The sequence below is a fragment of the Cyprinodon tularosa genome, unplaced genomic scaffold (genome assembly GCF_016077235.1).
Source record: "Cyprinodon tularosa strain WSP-4 unplaced genomic scaffold, ASM1607723v1 ctg333, whole genome shotgun sequence".
Lineage (NCBI taxonomy): Eukaryota > Metazoa > Chordata > Actinopteri > Cyprinodontiformes > Cyprinodontidae > Cyprinodon > Cyprinodon tularosa.
Genome location: NW_024039045.1, coordinates 890,597 through 918,167, shown reverse-complemented (window position 1 = coordinate 918,167; position 27,571 = coordinate 890,597). Strand labels below are relative to the sequence as shown.

General features: G+C 36.4%; 1 protein-coding gene across 3 annotated transcripts in view; it reads left to right on the top strand.

Annotated features, from left to right (window-relative positions):
• Positions 1-27,571, top strand: part of cacna1db (calcium channel, voltage-dependent, L type, alpha 1D subunit, b) — a 107,997-nt gene that overhangs the window by 5,665 nt on the left and 74,761 nt on the right. Inside the window, exons 1-3 of one of the 3 annotated variants that reach the window (XM_038294022.1) lie at positions 1,702-1,735; positions 5,123-5,591; positions 6,563-6,668. In XM_038294022.1, coding sequence (XP_038149950.1) covers positions 1,702-1,735; positions 5,123-5,591; positions 6,563-6,668 — 609 coding nt within the window. Of the gene's footprint in view, positions 1-1,701; positions 1,736-2,111; positions 2,357-5,122; positions 5,592-6,562; positions 6,669-27,571 lie in introns of those variants that run through there. The other 2 variants (XM_038294021.1, XM_038294020.1) reach the window with 2 other exon arrangements.

Here is a 27,571-nt window from a genome sequence, read left to right as displayed (position 1 = left end):
GTCTTTACACTGTCACAAGTACAGAGCAACAAAATGAACTCTTCGCATTTAACCCATCCCCTTGGGGAGCAGTGGGCTGCCATTGTGCGGTGCCCAGGGTAACAGTGTGGGAGTGGGGCTCAAACTGTGGGGTAGTGGGGTCTCCTTGTTTTCTAAGATATTCTCCAAAGGCTTTCTACAACTTTCCAGTGGTGTCAAAAGTACACACATTTGTTACTTAAGTAGAAGTATAGATACTGCAGTTTAAAAACACTGGCAAAAGTTGAAGTATCAACTTGACCTCTTTACTCAAGTAAAAGTGAAAAAGTATGTGCTCCAAAAACTACCTAAAGTATAGAAGTATAAAGTAACCTTAAAAAAACAACAACAGCCAGATACCACCATATGAAATGAAAGCTCAATTTTTCAACTATTTTGAAAATATTCTTTGAGATAGGGACATGGATGAGGGAGGTCCTGTTGGTCTTCATCTACCGAAGACCTTTGTGTCCGACCTTTCAGACATTTCAACATCTTTTTCTGAATCCAACATTGTAGCATGACATGGACAATTCACATTTGCAGTTTGAAGAACACCTTCTTGCTTCTGATGATTTCCTTTACCTAACCAATGAGTGTTAGCGTTATGACTCATCCTATTACACTAGTTTTCACTAGATGTGGATGGCACCAATGATCTGCATTGGATGGCGCACATGACGTGAAATAAAAATTTATAAACACAAAACCAAAGCCATTTTAACAAGAACTTCCACTAAAAGTAGTTTACAGGCTTGTTTTTATTGATTAGTATTGATACTCCAAAATAATTCCTATATGAACTTGTCTATATGAGCTGTCATGTCTAATTAGAGATCCGATACAGATACATGCGCTGAACAAATTGGCCGATATCCTATACCATATACCTTACAATGTCAGTAAAGGCATCATGGTTTACATACACATTGTAAAAAAAAAATGAAAAGTTAACACAGATATACATGATCACTACCTGCTGTGTGTTCTCTGTACAATGATGTAATCAGCATTGCAATCATAAAACTGAATCCACAAGATCGCTGTAACTATATTGCTCTGTATCCAACATTGGATATTGGATGGAGCCCAAATCTCAGTATCGGATTGATGGATCTCTACTTGTAATCTGGTTTTATATTACCTTTATGCAAAAACATTAACGTTATATACTTAAAATCGATTCAAATTAAATAAATACAGTTAAGGATGCAAGAGAAAGTTGAACTTCCACTCAAAGCACCTTTGATTAAAAAAGAAAAAGCTAATCTTTATCATACCTCAATCTACACTATCCAGTCTTTCATAAACTAGGCCTACCTCAGAATATCGATAAATAAAATAGGACTTTCAGTGACAAAAAAAAAAAAAAAAAAAAAAAAAAAAGTATAAACCACCAAGGATTGGGTGTCATGTTACTTTGAAGCTGTTAGGCCCACTCGGTCCTGCTGAATGCCAAACTGCGCACCTGCCTCTCTGCTCTGGGGAACATTGGAGCAGGGATTATAATCGCAGGATTACGCCTCTGCGGTGAAACTGTTTTATCCTCGGTGCATGCACAGGTAATCCAATCACTGCTAACCTTCCACCAGAGCCACTGAACAATTCATTTCCTTCTACATCGCCGTCGAGTGAGAACAGAAAACGGCGCAATGAAGCCAGGGAGGAGAGCGAGGTGACAGAATGCCGTTCATTATAAAGGGAAGACCCCTGAGGGGTAAGTCTATCAATCAAGGGTTTATTTGCTAATAAAATATATTAAAGTATAATTTAAAAAAATTATCAAGATGATTAGGAAATGACCAACATTGGTAAAGTCATCCAGTGCCATCGATGCTTTTTCCCCGCTGTGTGAGGGCCAAGGACCAAACTTTATTTTTGCATAATTTTCTTTATAGGAGAACCCAGTCATACTATTTTAAAAGAATTCTAAAAGCAGGGAAACATTTCCTATTTTTTATTAAGAGACTTCTTCTGTCAGGCTTTGCACCCTCATGTGTTTTCTGCGCACACTGTGGCTCCAACTTTCCACGGGGCCCCCTTTCCCCATCAGTGGGACTAATAAACGGCAGCGGATTGACTGGCCGCTGCCAGCCAGTCAACCAGCCAGCCAGTCAGTCCTCTCGGATGCGCCGTGAGTGAGCAGCCAGGCAGCAGGCACCCGGATGTGTGGCGAAAAATGTTCGGCGCTCCTCTCAGGGTCTGCGCTCAGAAAATCTTTTATAGTTCAGGTTAGAGTCTCATACTCAGGGGGGTTCCTTCCAACGATGAGTTGGATTTGAAACGGATCTTTTCGATGTGGATTCGAGGATGCAAGAGGCGGATGAACAGTCTGAAGGTAAGAGGAGGAAAAAAAGCCGCTGCGCGCAGGAGAGTTGGAGCGCTGAGGGGGCGAGAGCGCTCGTTTGATTTCTGTCCCCATTTCCTATTAAACATTTAATATCGGAGTCGTTTTAGCCTTATGAGAGGACGTTTATAATAAGAGTCTATTTTGTAGCATATATATCAGCATTTAGGTGTAATTATTTCAGTTTTGCTCTGTTTTACAGTTGGGCTCTATTGGGAAGCGCGTTAAGGCTGCTGGAGCTCAGAAAAAACATGGTTGGCTATACTGGTTATAATGCCATCATCAAGTGGTAGTGAGGGGGGTTTGTATACATTTTGAAATAAACTAAGATATTCTTAATCAACTATTTGAGTTAGTTCTGATGTTTAAAACGAGAGTCACAACGTAGAAGTGGTTCAAACCAACAATCAAAGATTTATTTTTTTAGATCTCACATCTAAAAGTCATATTAAAGTCTAATTTTTCCGTAAAAAAAACAAAACATCCTTATTCCACAGAATTTTTTTCCTTTCTAAACTTAAAAGAGTGTCACAGCAAAGGGGTTCAAATGCCTCATAGCCAAATTTAACATTTACCTGACTATCCATAAGGGAGATCCTCAGGGTTCCTTATTGGGTTCCATATTATTTACTGTTTATATGAATAACTTTTTTTTTTTTGCATTATGAGTTTCATTGTTTCCCCACATTGAGATTATTATGTCGGTGTGGCCCTTCCAAAACAAGTGGCACAGAAAATCTGAAATCTGAGTTTGTTTTCCAGAAAGCTCTCTATGTTCAAATTATTGCACTGAATAAACTGAAGTAATGTGATTTTAACCTCCAAGAATATATAGTAGAATGTGAAATTGTTCAATGAAATTGTTCAATGAATATTTGTGACTGAATAGATATCGCTTGGATTGGATTATGAAAAAGGTTGTATTAATTTGAGTTTTTGCTCAAATGTTTCTATTCTAGTGCATACAAAAGTTTATGCATGCATAATTCTTATTTAATATGACTGTAATTCCATACATGCTTGACCATTTGTATAAGAATGTTAGTTCACATTTTGTAGATTGTAGTATCGCTAAAGCTTTGTTAACGACACCCTAAAGTGATTCGCACCCTTCTAAGTTTACAGGAATAATATTCTTTGGTCAAACAGGAAGGTTTTGCATATTATTCCACAAGCTCAAAAATGTTTTTGGTGAAAACGCCTCAAAATTATTTTCCTTAAAAACTCTGGTTATTCCACCCATTTCTCTGGAATCCTATTTTAAAGTATTTCAATGTTGGATCAGCAACTGATCGAAGTTTTTTGTTTTCAAACCTTGTTAGAAATTGATACCAGTAACAGGCAGCTATCTACAGATAACAGGCTTAACCTAACACGTTCAAAAAATTTGCACCTTTATTCATGTCTGTGATTTGTTTTTGCGTAAAATGCCATCTCTACCTGCTAAATTGGTCAGATCACCAGATGAAAGTATAAATAAAATTCATCCATAAACAGGAATTGAACAATATCACTGCATGTGATTCTGTGGTGGAGTCGACCAAACTGTCAAGGGCACTGGGTCTTTCCCCCGTTGTTTGCATTAATTTAAATAACTACCTCCCTCAGTTATGCACACTGTCCCACATGTCTTACTCTTCTATAATCTTTTTGAACAATTTATCCTCTTTTCTGCCAACTTATTTCTGGGCTGCTTCTTGGTGGATTTTGGTTACAGCGAAGGGTAGTGCAAGATAGAATGGTTACAAAATAAAAGTCACATTGCACTGTCGACAAATGGTTTTAATGACTTTAAAGTGAAATTCTTGCATTTCTCTTAAACATGAACTACTAGATAAGATAATCTCTTAAGCTGAACAAAGTGAGGGCTCTGTGTCAAGAACGTCACAGCCTCCAACATTGGTTTTGCTCTTGTCTTAGTTGTGGAAAGAATAACAGAATAATCTCTGTTATACAAATGTTTCTGGTTTAACTTTGTTCCTTTTTTATATTAACCCAGCAAAATGAGAGACTCAAAATTTTTATTGTAGATTGTGATACTAATTCAGAGACTCTCAGTGAGTTACTCCAGCAATTCCCTTTCTATTAGAACAAATTGTTTTAATTTATGATGGATTTATTTTATTATCTATTCAAAGTTTAATATACAATATTTATTCACCCTCACTGATATTTAGTGTAGTAATTATAAAGGATGTTACATTGAGACTACTTGCTTTGTGTAGCCATTCACACCCTGAAGGAAATCTTACAAATTGTTAGTACAGTTGGTGAAAGGTAATTACATGGGCCTAATGTTTGCCCCATGGTTTTATATCAGGCAATTTATATAAGGCAATTTTCTCTCCTTATTTCCCTCCACTTTGAGCAGTACAATAGCTTGCAGGGACACTGACCAGGGCATGATGCCACCACCACCGTGCTTGACCATTGGTGTGTTGTTCTTAATCCTAATTTCCTAAGTTGCTTATAATAGCCCCCTTCAAATATTATTCTGTTCTTTGTGACCAAAAAGATCAGCCATTGTTAATTTCTTACAGACTTCTGAGCGTTTGTTTTATTTATATTAGGCATTAGGCTCTAAAATTGAGAAATGCTTAGAATTCAGTGAAACACAATATTTGAAGTCTTCCCATTATTGCAATATTAAATATATCATGGCAAATTAATTGCTACATCTAGTAAAATGCATTAATAAATGTATTGCATTTTTCGGATTTTTTTTCAAAATTTTTTTTTATTAATCTGTCTCTCCAGGGGCACAATATGCCAGCAACAGAAAGACCACCCCCTCTAGTGAAACCCCAGCAATCTGGTCTGAAAGCCATACCAGCCTCCACCAGCTCCCTTCACCAGAGCCCGTCCAGGCTCCCGTCAGTACTGGCAAGCCTGTTGGCTCTGCTTGTGGGCTCCTTGGGGCCAGTGGGACTACTCAGGACCCAGGTGGCCCTGGTTCTGGCGTCAGTCCGGTCCTTGCATGGCATGCTGCCATCAGTGCTGCACGACAAGCACAAGATGATGTTGAGATGCCTGAAAAGGACTCACGTCCCTCAGTTTGCACTTCTGGACCAGCCCCTGTTGGTTCGCTCGCACAGAGGAAGAGACAGCAGTATGCCAAAAGTAAAAAGCAAGGAGGATCAACCAACAGTCGGCCACCCAGAGCTCTGTTCTGCCTCACCCTCAACAACCCGATCCGCAGGGCCTGCATCAGCCTGGTGGAATGGAAGTATCTTTTTTTCAGGAATCAGGGGTCATCTTAAAGAACAACCTTCAGAAATGATAAAGATATGACTAATTTTTAATCAGAAAATGTAGACATCTAGATTTGCTTTGTTTGCAGTAACTGATGCTCCAGTAAAAGGATCCACTGATTAAGTGGGTCCCCTTCCGGGAGATGACTGACAAAATGTTAATACTAAAATAAATTTAAAACTGCAAAAAGCCATCTCAAGATAATGAGGTACAGATCAAAAAGAAATCCACAAACAAGTTAGTTAGTCAGCAGAATTTCAAGTCATGTTTAAATTAAAAGGGACATTGACAAACATGATGGAACTGATACTGTAGGTCCACAGCACTAAAACTACAACTGCATTAACATGACTTGTCTGATGATGTTGCCGCTATGTTGCTAAAGTATTAACACCCTGTTGGAATTTTTCTGTTTTGTTACTATTATAAACTGAAACTCTGAAACACGGTGGTGGCAGCACCAACCTGTGGGGATGCTTTTCTTCAGAAGAGAGAGGGAAACTGATCTAAGACAGATGCAGTAGAGGGTAATCCTGGAACGAAACCTATTAGTTGCTGCAAAAGACTTACTATAGGACTGGGTGGCATTTCATCTTCTAGCACAACAGTGATGCTAAGCATTAACCCAGAGCTTTGTTCGAACGGTTTAGCTTATTGCATAATGCTAAGGGTGGTGCTTCTGCAAAGTCTTTTGTCTGGGAGGCTAAATATGAATAATATAAACATGTGAAACTGGTTTAAACATGCATCACTTTCCATCAAAGTTATTAAGTACTTTGTTGTAGTCTATTACCCCAAATGCAATATCCTGAGGCAGAAAACCTTCAAGGGTTAATTGCATTCATAGGATTTACAATAAAAAATGTTTTTTTATAAATTGTCTTTAGATACAATTTAATGCAGCACTGAATGTGAGTATTGCTTTCCTTAATGCTCCCTTTTCAGACCATTTGATATCTTTATACTCCTGTCAATTTTTGCCAACTGTGTGGCCTTAGCCATCTACATCCCTTTTCCTGGAGACGACTCCAATTCTACCAACCAAGAACTGGTGAGTAGAAATTTAAGCTACATGTATGAAGCTGTTTAAGTTATGCATTGAAGCAAACAAATTCAGTAATGTTTTTGCATATGCTGGTATATTTGTTTATTTTTGCATTTTTCGTTTATAAGTATTAGAGCAAATGCATCATGTACCTACCTATTGTGTGGTATCCAAGTTGCATACACCATTAAATTGTCTTCAGGTATTTTTCATAGGAATGTCCTGATCTGATATGGATATCAAAAATATTTCTGATCTCAGCCAAAAAAAAAGGTATTGGAATATATCAGACTGCATTTAAAATCTACAATTTAAGTAAACTGATAGAAACATCTGTCAATATGCAAAGATGCAATATCAGTATTGTTTTGGAAATAAAAAAGTTGCAGAGACATTCCTAATATTTTACCTGAATTACCTAAAAGCTCAAAAAGTAAAGGAAATTTGAAAAACACACCCTAGATAACAATTAATGAGATGTTCTACTTAAAAATCTGTTTTTATTAAATATTGGAATGCACTGGGAACATTTGGAATCATATGTCATAAAATATGAAAATCACATTCCATGCTCGTCTAAATACAGTAGAAATTAGACAAGTCAAAATCAGACTGAGTTGTGTGGCCGCCGTGTTCTTGTATGACCTCCCTACAACGCCTAGGCAAGCTTCTGGTGAGAAACCTGGGGGAGCTCCACCTAGACCTGGATTAAAGCATCAGTCAGCTACTGGACAGTTTGTGGTGAAACGTAGTGTTGGTCGATGGAATGTGACACTGTGTCCCAGGTGTGCTTGATTTGATTAGGGTCTCTGGAACGGGCTTGCAAGTCTAGAGCATCAATGCCCTCATCATGCAGGAACTGCTTACAAATGAAGCCTAGCATTGTCATTAGAAGGAACCCAGGGTCTTCTCCACTAAGATCTGATCTCACAACAGGTCTGTGGATGTCATCCAATTACCTGATGTGAGTCAGAGTACCTCTTGCTAGACCTTTCTGACGAAATGCCAAACCGCTCACACTGAAGGATGTTGCAGAGAGGATTATTTTTTTCTATGGCGTCTCCAGATTGTCACGTTTGTCACATTTGCTCAGTGGGATTCTGCTCTCATCTATGGAGAGAGAGCAGAATGCCAGTGGCAAATCTGACAGTCTTGCTGTTCTCTGGCAAATGCAAATGAGCCTGCACTGTGGACGACAGGCCTCATACCACCTTCCGGACAATTTAAGCAGAATCATGCAGATTACTGGGCGGTTTAAAGTTATGTTGCAGGGCTCTGGCAGTGCTTCTCCTGTTCTCTCTTGCACATTGGTGGAAGTAGCATTCCTGCTGCTTGGCTGTTGCCCTTCCACGATACTATCCATCTTTCTGAATGAAACTGGTGTGTCATCTGGTTTCCTCAATGCTTTGGACACTTGCTAACAGACACAGCAAAACATCTTGCCACAGCTCCCACTGATGTTTCATTTTGGAATAGCTGCAATACCTGAGTGGATTTTAGACTCCAATAAGATTTAGACTTAGGTGACCAAAACATCAGGCAGAAAGGATGAGAACAAAGAGATGGTCTAAGGTCATCGAGAGCAGAACATCTCCTTTGTAGGGGTTTCTTTCTGAATGCCCTTTTGTATTTCTACCTGCTGTTTTTCGTTTTGCACAAAAGCAGGTTAAGTTAATTCTCAATCAGCATTGCTTCCTAACTGTAGTTTGGAAAAACATCATTTTGTTGTTTCGGTGTTTGCTGTACATTTTGAGCAGTGTATACCTTTAACTTTTTATGTTCAAGCAAAATTGGTTTATTTACAATTAAAGTTGTTTATATTTTTCTGGTAAGTGATATTTATCATTTGAGTATAAATAGCTTTGAATAGCTTAAGGTGAATAATGAATCACTTGGGACAGTTTCTATGCTGTTATAATTTATGTGCCTGTGTGTTTTTGGAAAAGAAGACTCAGCTCAAGTTTAATTTGAAATGTTCATGCAAAAGCCTGCTTGTTTTCTGTGCCACCTTGTGTCCTTAGGCAGAATCCATACACTGGCTGTGAATGAAAGTGATTGGATTGATGCGTGAACCTTGTTCTAGTTTTTTTCCCTAGAAATAAGCTGATGAATGTGTTGGTTTTCATGGCTTCTTTGACAGACTCGCACTGGTGTGTGTCTGCATGCATTGCACAAATACTATGTGGGTTATGTGTCATATGTTATGACTGAGAGAAAATTAGAGATGAAAAGAAATGTTTATGTTCTTTATTTCCCACATTGCAATTATTAAACTTGAAAATACTAATAAATAGATTTTATAACCATAAGAATGAATAATCTCTCAGATCTGATCTGTTTTATGATAAAATTGCATAAAAGTTGGAAATTTACTTCACTGGAACAGTGAATGTATATTTGGTTGTTTTATATTTTATTAACATAGAGCTCTGAAGCAGACCCAAGAACCTACTGTACTTTTCCGTGTTATATTTCTTGTCCCAAACAGTAAATCTAACTTCAAGCAAATTTCAAGGTAGACCTGCTGGTTTGTAATAGTAGCAAAAGGCACTGGTGGTACTAATAACATTAACAGGCTCTTTTTGGATTAGTGTCTTTGTAATGACTGTCACTGACATGGGTGCCTGAACCAGCTCGGTGAAACTGGGTCATTAAAATTGGATCAAGCCCTGTTATTATTTATCCATGTGCTCTCCCTGCTTTGACTCACAAAGTTTCAATTTGGACCAAAACCCTCATCTTAAAGAGTGATTAAATGTGTTAGTTAGAGGGATAATATTTCTGCTAAATAAAGGCTATGGTTTTCTTTACAAACCCCAGTAAAGAACTACATTTGGGTCTATTTTGATGGACGTAGACGTCGCCGTAGCATGTGACATGTAGACACATGCTGAGAGCTGCAGACTATCAGAGTTGAATGAAGTGAGCAGAGCATTCTAGGTTGGACTGATGCTGCCTCTTCCTTTGGATTTGATAGAGTCAAAAAGTAGAGCTAGAGTGAATGACAGCCCCACAATATGTAATGATATTTACATCTGCTAAGGGTTGTGTGTAAGTAAATGGTTTGATCTGAATGCCACCATAATGCATTTTAAATCTCCTGCATCTCTTTGTTAGCTAATAATTTCTCATTGCCATCAGAACTTGATGTGTATAAATAGTTAAAGCCCATAATTATTCTTAACCTCTGTCATTAAGCTTTAAGAATTGTTTAACATTTTACTAATATGTTTCTTTTGACTGGAATTAATGGCTCATTGTGTTGAATCGCATGGAACTGTGGTGGCTTCCAACTTTAGAGACTTGGAGCTCTTTATCAAACCTCATTTCTTTTCAGCTGAAAATTAATTTTTGACAGTTTATTTCAAGTATATGAATAAAAACATAAATTTTTATCTTTGAAAATCAGTAGTTCTTTGACATTGTTTTATTATCTTTTAAGAGATGCCCATTTCTGAGAGAAACAATAAATTTGGTCAGGATATAATTATTTTAAAATGTAAATCTGCTAAGGTGAGTTCATCTTCTCAAGTAAAAAGACACTTCCTGCTATTATTTTTTTCTAGTATTTTCCAATCAAAATGAACGTAACCAACAGATTAGAGACATTGTCAGCTTACTGTCTTGATTATGGCACATTTTGTTTTTCTAATGTTTCTAAAGTTTTTACATTGAATATTTACTACATAAACATTTTCAAGGGCTGGCATAACATCCTAAACTAGTCAAGTGGTTCCGAAATGCTTATTATTGTGCTATTATTAATAATACAAACTTGTGGCGGTGCACTTTAACAACTGGGAGGAGGGTCAACTCTGAAATAAACAATCTTTAACAGTACCAGGTTACTCTGATATCTACCTCTGTCTCCCATTTAATACATGAATTAATAAAAACATTTGTATCGAAAATATGTTTCCCATCTTTTTTTTCTTTTTAAGTTTTAAATATCTTGATTCCAGTTGTTAACTAATGCACAGAGTTGAAACCACCCTTTGAGAGACAATCAATAAAATTTATAATGATACCAGTGAGTACTAAATAATCTACTCACGGAACTGCTGGTTTTATATTTGTGGTGTAAAGCTGCATACTGTCATTAATCTGCATGCAACTTTGTTAAAGACAAGAGTATCCCACTGTAGCAACATCACTAATATTTTGACCCTAAAATGTTCTCCATTGGCTTATTAGCTACATTAGATAAAGTTAACTTTAGCATTAACATAGAGAAGCATGAAGCTCTTGTCCTGAAAAGCTGCTACTAAAATACTGAGTTTTCTCACACATTGTCATGCAGTTACTAGGTTTTATTTAAATTATAGGAACTGTGGCATCAAGCTATTCTGTGAAAACACGGATTATTTGGTTTCAATCATAAGTACTATTTTTTTTGAAGCAGTTACTTATTAAAGATCATCCATCCATCCACCCATCCATTATCTGACACGCTTGTCTCGAGTGGGGTGCTGGAACCTATCTCAAGCAGTCAATGGGCGAGAGGCGGGGTTCACCCTGGGCAGGTCGCCAGTCCATCGCAGATTAAAGATCATACTAAATATAATTAAAGATCTATGTTCTGCGATGTGATTAAGTTTACCATGCATTTTTCGACATGCATCGTATACCTCCAATGTTTTTTTTTTTCTGCCCAAATAATAGGACTACTTTGGGGGAAAAAACACCAGAAAATTTCTATTTAATCCATTTGTAACAGCTTAACTTTTCTGTCTCCTTTGAAGCTCATTGCATTTTAATGTCTGGACACAAAACACTCAAAAGATGAAAAGGACACGTATATATTTTATGTAATCAATAAATATCCTATATTTTTCACGATATGAACACATTTCTGACTTATTTTACTTTGTATTTTAAATTAAAACATGTCAGCCAGGAGTAGGACACATTAGAAGTAAAAGAAAGGCCTCCGGGTTGTTTATTTCCTAGATACAACAATATTTCACATCAGACTTTTGAAAGATCGATTTTAAGTTAGCTTAGTTATACAAGCGTTCACATTAACCTCAAAGGTCTTTTCATACTCAGTGAAAATTTGCTTTCTTTGCACTTCATCTGGCAAGCGACCTTCTTTGGCTCACAGGGAATAGTGTGTGTATAAACCAGTGAGACGGACACAGCTTCATGGCCTATCAACAGATGGGGATTATTTACGCCGTCTAAGTCGACTCATCATTCACTACAAAATGTACAGTATGTGTGACTGAGGGAAAAAAAGAGCTTTTAAGAATATGTGCTTTGTCTAATTAAACTTTTTTATTTTTTTGCATTCTCTGATCTATACATTCACTCATGTTAAGCTTTTCATGCATATTTTAGAATTTCTTTTATTGGTGTCTTAAAAGAGTCCTAGAGATAAACATGTTTCGGTGTGAAATGTGCGCGTCAACAGCATAACAGAAGGAAAAGACACAGTGTCCAGGCAATGGCTGTGAATATTCTGATGCCTACCAGGTGTGTACATTCATTGTACTGGTTTGGTGCTTTTTTTTCCTTTTTTAGTGACCGATAAAATAGACGGTATTATATTTGAGTCTTGATGGAAAAAAAAAAAACTGTGAAAGGGCTATGATTGACCCAAAATATGTGACTCCTTTCTAGTTGTAGAAACATGGGTTTTCTCTTTCAGTGCTGAGTAGTATTTTTACTACTGGTGCTTCATCTCATTTATAGAGGATGTAGATGGGATTTCATCATCTTCTCCTTTGTGGCGAGAGACTACATGTACAAATAGAGGCCCAGCCACTGCAACTAAAATACATCCTCATTGGATTTTTGACTTGGTTTCTAGAATTGCTCAGTTTATACTGGATCTTCAAATCAATTATCATCTACTGTTGCAAGTCACTGATCTGTTGAGATGGTAAATGTCTACCAAGTCAGTTAATGCACACTCAAGGAGTGCAAATGATCCTATTTGAAGCACTTAAATATCAAACACAAAGGATTTTTACAACAATAAAAATAGTAAAAAAATATATGTTTTGTAAGAGGTTAAAGCAATGAGCTGAGTAATTCAGCACTTTGTGATTATAATAATTTCTTTCTGAGGGAGGAAGTTGAGCACTTTCAAGTTTTAAGTTGAAAAAACAGAGAGAGGTATTTGATATATTGTTAGTGACCAAGATAACTACTAGTGATACAAGCTCAGAAAACATATTTTTCTTTTTCCAACTTATGCATTCAAAGACAAACATAAATGCAAATAGGGACTGTATAGAATTTTGTGGATCATCAGTATAAATAAATATACACCTCATGATTATAAAGAAGCACTTTCATGCAACTTTTAACATTAGTCTTATGCCTGCTGCAGCCATGTTGGATTTTTAACTTCAGGTTATTACTGGAACGGTGACAAATTGTGGTGATTTTAGCTGTTGTTTATGATTTTATCCCCCCCCCCCCGTTACCATAGTGTATTCTTAATTTGTATAATTATTTCCATAATGTCAGGTTATAGTTATCAGCTTTCAAGATCATTTTAAAGTAGAGTTGTACTACATTATTGTTCTTCTGATAATCTGTTGAGAGGCTGAAGGCTATTCAATACGAAAATTTTTGTCCATAGTTGATCTAAGCGGTTGGATTTGACCGTGAGGGAGGGAGAGAGTGTGGAGGGCAGAGAAACTGTGCCTGTGTGAGCAGTTTGAGGGATTAAGATGGGCTGTAGATTAGTAGTCCCTAAATGAGGGAGGTTGCTGAGGCAGAGAGGAAGAGAGGATAGAAAGAAGGATGGATTTATGTGAAAGTAGATCATTTCACCAACATGGTATTTTTCCCTCTGTCATGTGTTTGATTCATCTCTTACTTCACAGAACTAAAAGAAAAATATATTTTATCTGCAGTAATAAAATCAGAATTTTGACTTACCTTCCATACAGCACCAGTCAGTAAAAGAAATGTTATGGCTGATTGGTGCACTGACTATAAAGCTGTTGACATACTTTTAAGATTTTATTTAACAAAAAGTATGAAAAAATCAACTACAAAAAAGCTCTTGAAAAAAGAAAAAATACTGCTCTTGACAGTATTCGTTCTTCACAACAAATAAAACTGCTAATTAGATTATTTATCAAATGAGTTTTTTCTTTTTTGAGAGATACTTTAGTGGGATTCAGTCATTAGTAGCTTATTTTTTTCTGAAGGCAACCATTAATATATTAAGAAGTAGTAACGGTAATGTTTTCCTGTTGTTTTGAACTTTTGGTTTTTCACACCTCACATATTCAGGAATATTAATAAGTGCTGCTACGGGATCTTGTCGCCTGACCATATGTTTTACTTCATCTCCCTCTTTGGTTTATTATAAACATACTTTGATTAGTATCCCTGATCTGTCTGTTTCTGACTGTTTGTTCTTTAATATTTTTCAATAAGCCTATGAGACCATTATAGAACAATTCTATTTATACTGAGATTAAATTACAAAAAGATGGAATTGTTTCACTGATATATTCAGAGTAAACAAGGAAGACTACAAATCCACATTACAATTTTCAGACTATTATTAAAAACATATTTTCTTCACAATAATAATAAATATATTTTTTAACATGATATAAAATTGCTTATAAAACACTTTACAGTTGTGACATATAAATATATAACATATTTAGGAAGTATAAATCCCCACTGTTATAGCTGCCAATTAGTTGTGCACTTATATCATTTTTGGATGTTCAACAGTAACATTTTCTTTCACTTCTGTACTTTGATTCACAAATATGAAATAATTGATCCAATAACTGTTGAATATGCTGATCATTGTTAAACAGCATGTGTTTATATGTGTATAGAATGAGCGACTGGTCTGTTTCAGTAAAAGCAAAGTATGCTTGTGTCCAAAAAAATGCCTACTTGTCTGAACCACCCCCCAAAGAACACCCACACAGCTGTGGATCAAGTGTAGGTATTCTGTCTTTCGTTGCTTTTTTGCATCGTCATGCTAGACTGTTTTTACTTTAACAAAACAAGGCATTCATTCACAGATGTGCATTTGCAAAAAAAAAAAAAAAAACATTTGTTTGTTTTATTGTGAATCTGAGGGCAAAAGGTCTGGTTGCATCACTCGTTTTTTCATCAGGGATTAAGGGTTTAGAAAGGAGAGGAAATGAGAGTAACATAAAGCGGCACAGTTCTATGAACATGTGATGTGATGTGTATGACAGAGAGAGAGAGACAGAGGCTGTATGTGTTGATGTTGCTCTTCATGTCTGAGCAGTTATGGATTATAACAGAAAATAACTTGAAACACAAAAAAATCTGCAGAAAAACTGGACGGGACACACTTTAATTTAAACTGCATGCTGACGCAGCCCATAGCTGATCATCAGTTTCTCTCTGCCATGTTTTGTTTCTTGTTACAGCAGAATACAACATGATACAAGAAATGAAAAAAAAATTAAGACTGGTATGGATATGGCTTAAGCCTTTATTATATATTAAAGAGAAAAACACAGAGGACAGGGTGCAACATTATATTTGTAAAGTGTTATAAAGCTGTGAATAAATATGAGAACAATGGATGGGTGTTAGCAGTTGTTGCTAAATACAAAATTATCCTTTCTATGTTATTTTTGAATAAGCTGCATAAGTAACATCCTGCAATAGAGATATTACAAATGAATAAGAATATCCTCTCAATAAAATAAAAAAAATACAAAACATTTAGTAAAGCCAGTTTCTTTTACTTTTTTTTGCAAACTGTAGTTACACAACTAAGCTCTATAGCATTATAGCATGTCTGGATTGCAGTTACAGCATGTTGGTCCTTTTCTAATGAGCTTTCTCACACCTTATTTCATAGACCCTTGACATTTTCTTCTCATGGAATAACCCATGTGTAAATTGTTAACTGTAAAATGAGGTTGTGGCTTTAAATTTGCTGTGGATTGTTTTTGTTGATCTCTGTACTGTTACCAAAGAAGCAAACTATATTTACCTTTTTTTAAACTACAAACTCCTTGGAAAGCAATAAGATGCACATTACCGTATGTTTTATTTTCTTTACTATCTTGAATATTGATGAGCAGTTCTGCAGAAAGTTGGTGTCATCTGCGCACCAAGACCCTTAGCAGCTGCTGAAAACCACTCTTATTTTACGTGGCATGAATAAGTTGCTGTAATTCTTGACTGAGTCCACTTTTTTTACATCATAACAAACCGCCGGAACTTGTATTACAGTTTTATCAGAGATTTTGTTATTGCACAAGATGCATCTTATCATGCTAGACTCCATAGAGCTCCTGAGAGTGACCCATTCTTTTACAAAAGTTGGTTAAAGCAGCCTGCATGTGCTAACATTTTATGCGCCTATAGCAGTGGAAGAGATTGCACCACCCAAATGGAATAATTTGAAGGAGTCATTTGGCAATATATCATGATTATGTGTTGTGTGAGTCTATATGAAGTAGCTGTGTAGGTGGATGTAAGAGAGGATGTGTTTATGTAGATGAAAGATTGTTAATTGTTTCATATTTATGCCAAACCTTGCAAAAAAAAAAAATTCCATCAACAGCCATGCCTTTCCTAGTAATCATATATATATATATATATATATATATATATATATATATATATATATATATATATATATATATATATATATATATATATATATATATATATATCTTCCATTGCATAGTGCCAAACAATTATTCACAACTTGGTGTAAAGGTGTGTAGAAGTCTTAATACAAACACCTATTATGGAAATGTGGTGATCTCCAACTCTTTTTGGGGTCTCCAAGAAGGAAAAAAAACTTTGAAGATCCTCTAACATCCTAGTCTACGCTGTAGTTTCTTCTTGTAAGAAAATCTGGTCTTAGGATGTTTAACAAACTTTTGCCTTTATCAATGGATTTCTCCTGTCTTTCCTATTTTATGGCAAAAAAAAATCTTGTTCGTCACCTTGCATTTCTTTACTGCTATGAAATGGAAGTCACGGACTATAGAAAATGTTTATGATACTCTGAACAAAAAAAAGACACTTTGATTACATTTATCCCATAGGAATACTCAGGGGGTGCTTGTTTTTATGACCATGATATTTCTTAAAAAATAAATTAAAACAATTGTTCTTGAAGAAAGTTGTATTTCACATTTAAATCAGGATGCTGATATTAAAGGTTTTGTTCCTGTTTTTGTTTTATTTTATTGTGCTGCTATAAAAGGTGAGGGGTGGCCTAGTAGTTAGAGCAATGCGCTTGTGCTCTGAGAAGGTTGCAAGTACGACCCCACAGCCTGCAGTCTGAGTTCCTGAGCAAGACCCTCAACCCCATATTGCTCCCCAGGCGCCGCACACTGGCAGCCCACTGCTCCCCTAGGGGATGGGTTAAGAAGCACAAGTAAATTTCTCTGTTGTGAGGTCAATGATATTCAATTGTATTATTATTATTAAAAGCTTTTTTTTTCTTAAAAGGTTTTTCACACATATTAGCTATGGGTGGTATTTATGTCTATGCTGTACTTCATTTAAGACCCATAACAAAGAATTATCTCTGGTTTCATCATTTATAACTTTTACATTTTACAGTCTTTTTTTGTCACTAAATGTTTCTCTTTTGGTTTTTTTCATCCTTGATTGTTCATCCCCATTTTCAGTGTAGTATTCATTATATTGCAGCAAAAACACTTTAAACTAAAAAAGAACTGAATATTTTCCACTTCCACTGTATTTTGCACAAGTACAGTGGATGGCTGAATCCTAAGGGTAAGAATGGATACAAGTAGAGGAAATTATGTTCCTTTAAGATTAAAACTTATTTCTCTCACTGGTTTTAATATATTTACTTTAAGTATGAGGCTAAATTAGGACATAAATATTTTTGTTACTGAATTATAAAGTTGTTTTTTTTTGTGTGCATTAGTGAACCCAGTGTTAGGGCACAAGTTGATCATCTTAAGGTTTCATTTACCCTTCAGGTTTACTCTGTTAAAGATCACTCCCTGCCCATGTGTCACGTCTGTGTGCTATATTTGTGTGGGAAAGAGTGTGTAAGAGAGAGTGTGTGTTTGAATTGTCAGGCCAAAAGAAAGTTGTTTACTGAGCTACCACACCACAGGCAGGAAAAAAGGTTCATGCATGAATCCTGTGTAAATATATTAGGTAATCTTGGTGAGGCTGCTGCGTCACCATCCAGGTTTATCTGCTTGCTACACCTCTGTCTTTAAGAGTAACAGCACTGAATAACAAATTAACTTTGTAAACATAAGTAAAACTGATGCATGTGCTAAATATAGAATGTTTTGTCCACCGGTGAAGTGACTGCATAATGTTACAGAACGCACTAACTACACCAGGGCTGATTTATTAAAACTGGAAAATAACAATGAGTTAGCAGTTTGGACAAGGTGGCAGTGGAAAAAGATTTCTCTCAGCTTTGGTAACAGCAGTTACAGCATGAAAGATCTTGTAACTGAGGCAGCTTTTTAAAGGTACAGTGTTAATAATGTCTGAAATGTAATTATATCATACATAAGTATGTTATCTATTATCAACTATGAACTTAAAGTATCAATATTTATGCTTGCATTGCCTTAGAAATTGCTATTCATGATTACAGAGGAGCAGGCCTTGCATTTATGAGGCAGACATCTTTGCTCTATGGCAGCGCAGAGCAGATAAAGTAGTGACTGTGGATAGTATGCTTGAATGTGACAGCGTCACATATACAGTAACAATAACAGTAACTTTACTATGTATAGGGATATAAATAAAACATGTTCAGTTAAGATTAATAATTTCACATAGACCACATAGTTATACATCAAGATAATTATCTAATTATCTGGTTACATACCTCGGCTACTTATTTCTTTCTCCTTTGTAAAGCTTCAAATCTTGCCTCCTTGGCTCCAGTCATCCTGGTAGCTCCTCTCCCTAGTCTGGCCCTGGTTTCACGCCCACCAAAGCCTCTTTGCCCCATTCCTTTCCCTCTTCCTTATCTAATAACCCCCAGTGGACAGTTGATTCCAATCAACACAATCTCGCTATTTAACTAAACAGCTACAATAACTTAGTATTTGTATATAACTATGCTAAGCAGCTCAGTAAGACATGACGACAATGTGGAACAAATATCAGGTATATTCGTTATCTTAGGACTATATATAAAATCCATATCCTACACAGATTGAAAAGACACTATATATATATGATTATCTATGTAAGCAAACCTCATCATCCCTTGACAAGAAAAGGTGATGCAGACGTTGCGGAAGCTAATTTGTACCATGACGGCCTATTGTTGGAAGGCAGAAAGGATTTTTGTAATCAAAATCTCTTTATTGTCCCACAATTAGGAAATTCGATCTAAATTCCTTCTCTGCATTTAACCCATCCCCTTGGGGAAAGGTGGGCTGCCATTGTGTGGCACCCGGGTAGCAGTGTGGTGTTAAGGGTCTTGCTCTTGAACCCAGTGTGCAAGCTGTGCATTTTAAATGGATTAATGTTATTTGGAACTTAATAGGTAGGTTGGCGTAATCAGGGAGCTTCTGGTTCCCTGAGTTATAGACCAGAAGTGTTGCTCTTTAAAATGTGAAAGGTAGTAAAACATGCCATTTATTTAATTCAGAAGTTTATTGTTGTTAGGCAAAGACTTTTTTTTTTGTGGAAATCTCACTTTGACAGAAGTACTCTAATATGGGTGAAACTTGCTGGTGCAACACAAGATGCATTTTTTTTTCTTTATGGTTTTACACAAGTTTTACCGCAAATATCTAACATTTTCTTTTAAATGTGAGAATCATACAGTAAAAAAATACAAATATGTATTCTTTGTTTAGTGAAAGGAAGCAGGACTGACCTGAGTAAATACCTTTCAGCAGATTCTGTTTTCCTGAAATTCCAGTGTTTTTTTCTCCGTTATATCAGTCATGAGCATCGCAGAGTGCACGTTTAGGATAGAGATTTTTGTAACAAATATCATAAAAAACATTTTTTTTCCCAGTATCATGGTTGTTTCATGTTTCAGCATAGTTATCCAGCATATTTGAATAATTATGTTTTAAGGGATTTAAAGCATGCAGCCTTATTTCTTTTGGAAACTATTTAAATGTAATTTAAAGGCACAATAAGTAAGAAGCTTACTGACAAATTAACCAAAATCATTTTCACCCAGGATGGGGGTTACATTCCTTATAAACAGCTGGTCCTCTTTATCAAGTTTTTCTCCTTTCAAGCCTTCTGGTATGGTGTGTTTTTTTTTTTTTTTGGTGCAGTCTTTAGCCTGTGTTCAATTCCTGGTTTCTGAACCAATCATAAGACAATTCACAGGGTTGCCAAAACAGATGTCAGGATTTGTATTTTTTGTTAGCAGCAGCCTGCACACATTGAAATGCTAGGTGTCATAATTACTAATTGCTCTATTAATCATAACCAATTTCTGTTTACCTTTAAGCCCAAATCAAATCATTTACAAATCATAAAAGAATAAAAGATCTTCCAAGCAAAATTTAAACCTTGAGAAGAACTCATATCCTAAGTTCCTGTTGAGTTTGAAGCGGATGTTTGCCAACCGCTCTGAAACAATTGCATTACAAACACGTCGCTCATTATATATTGGGTCGACCCGTTCATCCCTGATCCAGGTTCCAGATAGTAAAAAGCTTGTTTTTATGACTCACCCAGCAACTCAAAGCCCAGAGAAGAACGGTATAATTTAAGCAATAAAATTTGAAGTGTTTTTTTTTTTTGACACCATATTGTGTTACTTGCTCCTGCATATGTAAATATGTCAGATGTGACTTCTGTTGATTTGATGTTGCCAAGCTTTACTTTCTTTTTTTTTTTTTGTTGTCTTATCATTTTATCAAGTTAATTAAAGCATTCACTCGAAAACCAAACATGCTGATCTACCACAATGTTTGAAGAATGTGGTTTTGAATAGGTCTATGTTTTTTCTAGATAATTAAGTAATTGGAGCTCCATCCTTGCTTTTCTAAAGGGGTACTTTGGGTTTGTGTTGAGTAATTAAAAGCATTATCTACTTTGCCTGATGATGTTATTGCAATGAGTTTTTGGGAAGCTGCTGTTTTGACTGCAAAAATTTTGTATAACTTGTGATACATAGTCAGACACCTTTTTCTAATCCCATCAGAGGTTTCCCATAAAAATCCAGTTGATATTATGGTTGCCTCTCCAGTATCCTCTTCATGTGCCATAAAATATAAGTTAGTGTTGCATTTGGATAAAATCCCTTTGATATCAGGATTGCTTCACTATTGAAGCTGTTTTTATTTTATATTTTTTTCACAAACCTGAAAATGATTGAGATTTTGCCTATTAATCTATTTTGCAGTTATGGTCAGGGTTGATCTTAGGGACATAGACTGCATTGTCAGAACTGTTGGTAACTTATCTAGAACAGTGCATATAATGTACACATCCATTGCCAAGTGTGAATATATATTCTAGCACCTAGTCATGCATACTGTTTCTTTTCTGTTCTTTTTCTATTTGTAAAAGAAAAGGTTGCTCTCAGGAGCTTGGTTCCATGACAGGTTGCCAACTATAAAAGAGTCTAGTTCTGAATATATCACAATCAACTTTACACATTGTCTTAACATTGTGTTATAAATGAATGGTAGAGAGATTCGTGGAAAAGGGTTTCAATGATTTTCATCCCAAAGTGTAATTCCAATGTCAAAAGGCAGTTTGGCTGTGCATTTTTCCTCCGGACTCTATAGCACTGGAGATAAGCTCACTGAAGTGGCGACTCATGCTTCTGTTTGCCAATCCAGTGGACAGATCTTGGTTTGGTAGCTGCCAGGTGAATGGCTTCACTGACTGTATTATGTTATTGGAAAAGTTTGGTTTGGGGCTGTTTATCAGGGATTTGGCTCTGCCGCGTCAGCACCAGATAAAGTAGCTATTAAAGCCTATTAAAGACAACCTGACGCTTTAAGCAATTTAATGCTTCCAGCTTAATGTGGACAGTTAGGACTCCCAGTTTCAATATACCAAGGTAAGCTCCATAAAGAGTCCCACATAGGTGAGTGGGTTTGGGTGGAAAATAACCAAAACTCACTCAACTGTGTGGAAAAATTTCCCAGAAACACTCTTAAACCTTGTTAAAGGTTCCTCTGAGCAGTCGCAACTTTAATGGGAGCAAAGTGTAAGCTAAAATAATGATGTATTAAGGGTGGGATATAACTTAAGATTAAGTTTGTGTGAAGGACAGTGATCCATTACTTCTGGCAATATAAAAAATATTCTTTTAAGAGGATAACGCTAAGTTTTATTCTTAAGGTCAATGTATTAGACTATAAGGTAAAAATTTTGTAATAAATGTCCTCAGAGAGATAGATTTACAACCATGTGTATGAGTGTGTGTAACGACTTAACTGAAGCCTCTGGACATCTATGATAATACAGTTTCACTCCTGTTTCTGTGAGTCATCTTTCCTTCACTGAGCTGTCGCTCCTCTTCATCATTATGTGTGTATTATATATAGGCTCTGTGCAAACACCAAAACAATTTCTTTGACCTTAAAGAGTAGGAAGTAAGCAAGAGGTTACTAAGTAAAATAATAATCTCTCTGGCTGCAGCTTGAGGGTTGAAAGGTCATATTTTGAATCAGTTAATGACAGTAAAACGCTGAACATGTTTGCATTTAATTTGAGGGCATTCTAATAAACAGCATGGTAGAATGATTCTGACAGAGCGGATGTTTTAATGTTATGTAAGTGTTTGTCTTTTCCAAATGAAGCCCAGGGGCTTTGCAGGTTTTAAGGCCGCGGGGGTGACAGATGCCCAGATGTCAGGAGGCCTGTAGGACTTACTGCTTAGCACCCAACTGCCAAGAGACCGCAGCCTCTGGAGGAAATATGGGACACAAACATAACACACTCTCACCCTCTCTGGGTCATCTAAACACAGCCTTACATGCACATACTGTAATTTGAACACCTGATATTTTAAAGCATTGCTTTCTTCTCTCGAAATCAGTGACAGTGCAAAGCTAGTTTGTAAATGCGGCGTTAGGCCTGGTGCACCAGACAAAGTGACTGAAACACTGTGTTCTGTTGGACTTGACCCAAATTGCTTCGTGCAGACAACAAGCTCTTCATATTGAATTTCAGTGAAAGATTAGAGGCAAAAAAACAAAACAAAAAACAACAGCAAGCGATTGTACATTAAAAAATATCTTTTTGGACCAAACAGAAAAACAGATTACGGTTCTGATCTCATGGCCTTTTTGTTTATAGCATCTGGGACTATAAAGATTTTAGTTGGTTCTGCCTTAATAGTTTTATTGTAGTAAACGTTTTCTTGGGTTTTTAAGAATGTCTTCTAATTTATCAACATTAATACAGAGTATTCAGTGGCTATATAATAACTGACAAGTTTTTTTTTTTTTTTTAAGTCTTTTCACCTTCTTGGGAGGAACTGCTTTTCTTGGACTCCTAAATGAAAACAGGACATTATGCAAACAAAGCTGTCAAAAATGAAAAATAAAAGTAGCTGGTAGATTGGAGGGTCAGGAAATGTGATGAGGAGATTATCTGTTACAGCTAAGCAGGTTTATGGCTCGTGGGATAAATGAGAAGTTAAATCTCTAGCGTAAACCAGTTTCCTTCTTAAATCAGCTGTACAACTGAAATCAGTTCTTATACAGCATTAACTCGATAACTCTTACTTTCTCTTCCCCTGTCTACGACAACAGCTTTAACTCTATTTTGATGAAGATGTATAATTTTTTTCAACCGCTAAAGTACAGTTGAGCAGCTTACCTATTTTCTGTAACCTTGTTCCAGAGCAATCTCACCTAATCTATATGAGATGCTTCTTATATGGATTTTTTCCTTGCATGTGTTACATGTGGGGAAAAAAAAAAGCTGCAACTCTATATTCATCATGTTCTTCCTTCACCTAGTTTTACATACAGTACAGCCTGCTGCTGTGACAACTGTGGCCATGGAGACAAGTGGTGTGCACGAGCAGGCTCTCAACAGGGGAGATAAAGGTGCGGAGAGGCTTACTGACAGGAACAGGATATTAAGAAAAGAGCATGAAGGACTGGAAGGTGGTCAAACTGGGCCAGTGCGCAGAATGAGGGTAGATGAGTGCAAAGAGGGCATGAACTAATCATTGTAAAAGGAAGTTAGAAATGTGCTTAGGTTGAAGCAACTTGGGACTTAAGAAATATTTAGCTGTTTTTTGCTTTGATTAAGGCTGAATCCTATAGTTTTTTGTATTCTTTAAACTGCATCTCTTCACCTAATTCAAAGTTAGAAGAAGTGTCTTATAAAATGGCTAAATACAGTAATTAATCAGTATTGTCTTTAGGGCTGTTTTTTTTCGCCAAAGTCCTGAATCAGTTTGATTTTGATTCATTCAGTTCTAAATCGATTAATTTCGATTCGATCTGTTTTTACAACAATGAAAGTGGTTCAGCTGCGTTTCAAAATACTTATGTATTTTATTTTTTCCTGTCATATCAAACACAAAGTGCAAACTTGTAAATTAGACAGTTTAAACTTGAGATGTGAACAAAACTGTCTCAAAAGCGCAAACTTGTTTGTGAAAAGTGAAAAAGTGAAGCATCACACGAGCAAGCAGACGTGACACAGCGGGGACGCAGCGTTGTCTGTAACAACTACAGGGTGTTTGCTGGTCAGCCCCCATTTGTTAATGTCTACAGTCAACCTATTGGCTATATTTGCAGCTGTCTGGCTTGAAGTCATCTTGATGGTCTGTAGCACGAGATGCAAGGCGCCACTCATTATCAGTGTAGTGGGAAGTCACCTTAATGTTACATAGCCAGCACATTATCTTTAGCTGTTTTCAATCCAAAATGGTTCCAGAGATCAGACTTCAGTTGGGACAGCTTGCTGAGCGGTGTGTTACTTGGGTCAGCATTTGCACACGCCTGCTCATTTGAATGTGAACGTCACGCGCTTCACTATAAAACTAATCGATCTCATTCCCTACACATAGATTTTGCAAAAATGTAAAGGAATCGATCCAAAATCAATTAAAATCAATTTCTTTACCCAGGCCTAGTTGTCTGTGTTTTTCTTCACAGAAAATATAAAGTGCCCTACTGTATAACAGTATCTCTAGCCCTTTGAACTGTTTTATCTTCAGTCAGTTTGTAGCCTCCAAACACAATGCTAAGTTATTGTGTCAATAGGAAATGTCATAGAGTCTTTTGCAGCCTCCAAAAAGATTTTCTTGTAGGATAATCCTGCGTCCAACTATGTTCCCCTCACTGGCATTTCCATTCCTACTAAAGAAAGCATTCCAACAGCATGATGCTGCCATCCTCATGTTTTACCATAGTGTTGGTGTGCTCAAGGAGATGTGTGATGCTAGTTATGTTCAACACAATGGATTTTGCTTATAAAGGAAATGCTTTATTATGGTATCATGAGACCAAAGCTTCTTTTTCTTGACGCTTGATTTTTTTCTACATGGCTTATGGTCACATTAAAGCAGTTTTTTCTATGCTTTTTAATATATAATAGTTGATTTCCCACTCTCCCTTAGAGTAAACAGCTAACTAGATAGAATTATGTTTTTCAAATGCTCTTCTCTCAATAATGTTTAATAGAGCATAAGATGTAGTGAGTGTTGGTGTAAATAATTAAAGATTGACATGATTTTTTTTTTTCTATCCTTGTTGTGACAATAAAGAGAGAAACATGTTTTACCCCTATTTAAAATGTTTGATTTAAAAAAAAAAGAAGAAAATTATGGGAACAACTACTCTCTGTTTGTGCGCATAAATAGCTGTAAATGAAAATGGTTGTTTTAATTTGCTATTTTTATGAAGGACTTTATTTTCATAAACAGTAACTAAAACAAATAAATATTATAATCAGATGTAAATTAGATCCTTAAATAGTTGTAAATTAGAATAGTTGTAAGTACTTTCTGCGGAGGATGAGGAGAGCCCGCCTGCCCCCGCCCATCCTCACAACCTTCTACAGAAGCACCATAGAGAGCGTTCTGACCAGCTGTCTCTCTCTGTGGTGTGGAGGCTGCAGAGCTTCTGACTGGAAGAATGTGAGGAGGGTGGTGAGGACAGCGGAAGGAATCATTGGGGCTCCTCTTCCCTCCATTAAGGACATTTCATCACAGCGCTGTGTGTCCCGAGCCCGTAATATCATCAAAGACCCCTCACACCCCCACCATGGACTGTTCTCCCTGCTGCCCTCTGGAAAGAGGTTCCGCAGCATCCGCTGCAGATCCACCAGGTTGTGCAACAGCTTCTTCCCCACTGCCATCAGGCTGTTGAACCTTTGATCCACAATCCGAACTCTGCACCTATTGCACATTATCGGGCATCAAATGCTGCTGAACTTTTAACTTTTAGCCCTTTAAATTGTTCATCTCATTGTATTTTTCAATAACGCATTTTTTGCACAAATGCCATTTTGCACTGAACCACTGCAACTTGCACACTGTCTCTTATCCTCTGCACTGTTCACACTTTGACCACTGCTGCACTTTTTGTATTTTTCTATAACTCGTGCCATTTGAAATATCAATGCAACGTTCATAAGCTGTATGTAACGCAATTTCGTTCTGTATGCACCCTGTGCATACAAAATGACAAATAAAGAAGTCTAAGTCTAAGTCTAAGTCTAAGTAGCATCTCTGCTATATTGACGTCACTCTAATTGTAAATTTTGTGGAGTTGACTAAACACAGGGTCTTGTAAATCTTTTTCAAACCTCTGAGACTGTTAATATGTCATAGTGAAGTATAATGCTGATGCTGTGTCCTAATTCCAGTTCTGGATTAGGTTTTGATCGTCAGTCTTTTTGTTGGCTGTTTTTCATTGTATTTCCAGCAGCGCTTACTTTTCGGACATTTGGATTATAAAAATCCACATCTAATAATAGAGCCTACCTACAACTTTGTAGGGTTTATTGGGACAACAAAAAGTAACAGAGGGTAGAGGTTGAGTTCAGCTCCACTAAACAATCAGAAATCCAAAATTGGAAAGAGATTGATTTAAAGATCAAAATAAAACGCAGCTGTTCAGATAAAGTCTTGGAATAAGGTGACTCCATCAAATGTTTGCCAAATATTGTTAGTGAGAACCAGGGTCACTAGGACCAGCCCCGGTGACCCTGATTGATAAGAGACAGGGGAAGAATATTAAACTATAAAAATGTATAATTTCTAGATTGGCAGAAGTTGCGTTTTGTTTTTATAATTTTAATCAACTCAAATATAGCAACTGGTCTCACACAACACTGACTGGTACATAAAGATGCAACATATTCACCTCTGCTGTGTTTCACTTAGGCTGCACCTAGGTTTAAGAGTGTTATGAATGTTTTCACAAGTCATAACCAATCAAGTTAAAAGGTAAATAACATTTTTATTTATGCCCACTGCCTGATGTGTGAACATAAACATTATTGTGAAATTGAATGAATGGATGCGTTAAAACTTTGGGTAGAGCAGTCTAACAGGTTGCTTTACAGTTTTGCCAATAACACATACCATAGTGACTGTGCTTCATATTGTTGCACATTTTAATTTGTGTTATTTGATCATTTATGGACTCAAAGGTAGACCTAGACCTAGACCTTCAGTGGGCATCCCTTGGCATATATATATATATATATATATGTATATATATATATATATATATATATATATATATATATATATATATATATATATATATATATATATATATATATATATATATATATATATATATATATATATATATATATATATATATGTGAGCGTTTTGCTCTAACTGACCAATCAGAGATTGGTCAGTTATGAATGTTTTCTAACTGACCAATCAGAGATTGGTCAGTTAGTTGGCCTTCTAGCTGGCCCAGTAGTGCAAATAACAACAGCCAGCATTGCTAATTCTGAAGGGCCTGGGCAGATTAGTTTGACAGAGAAA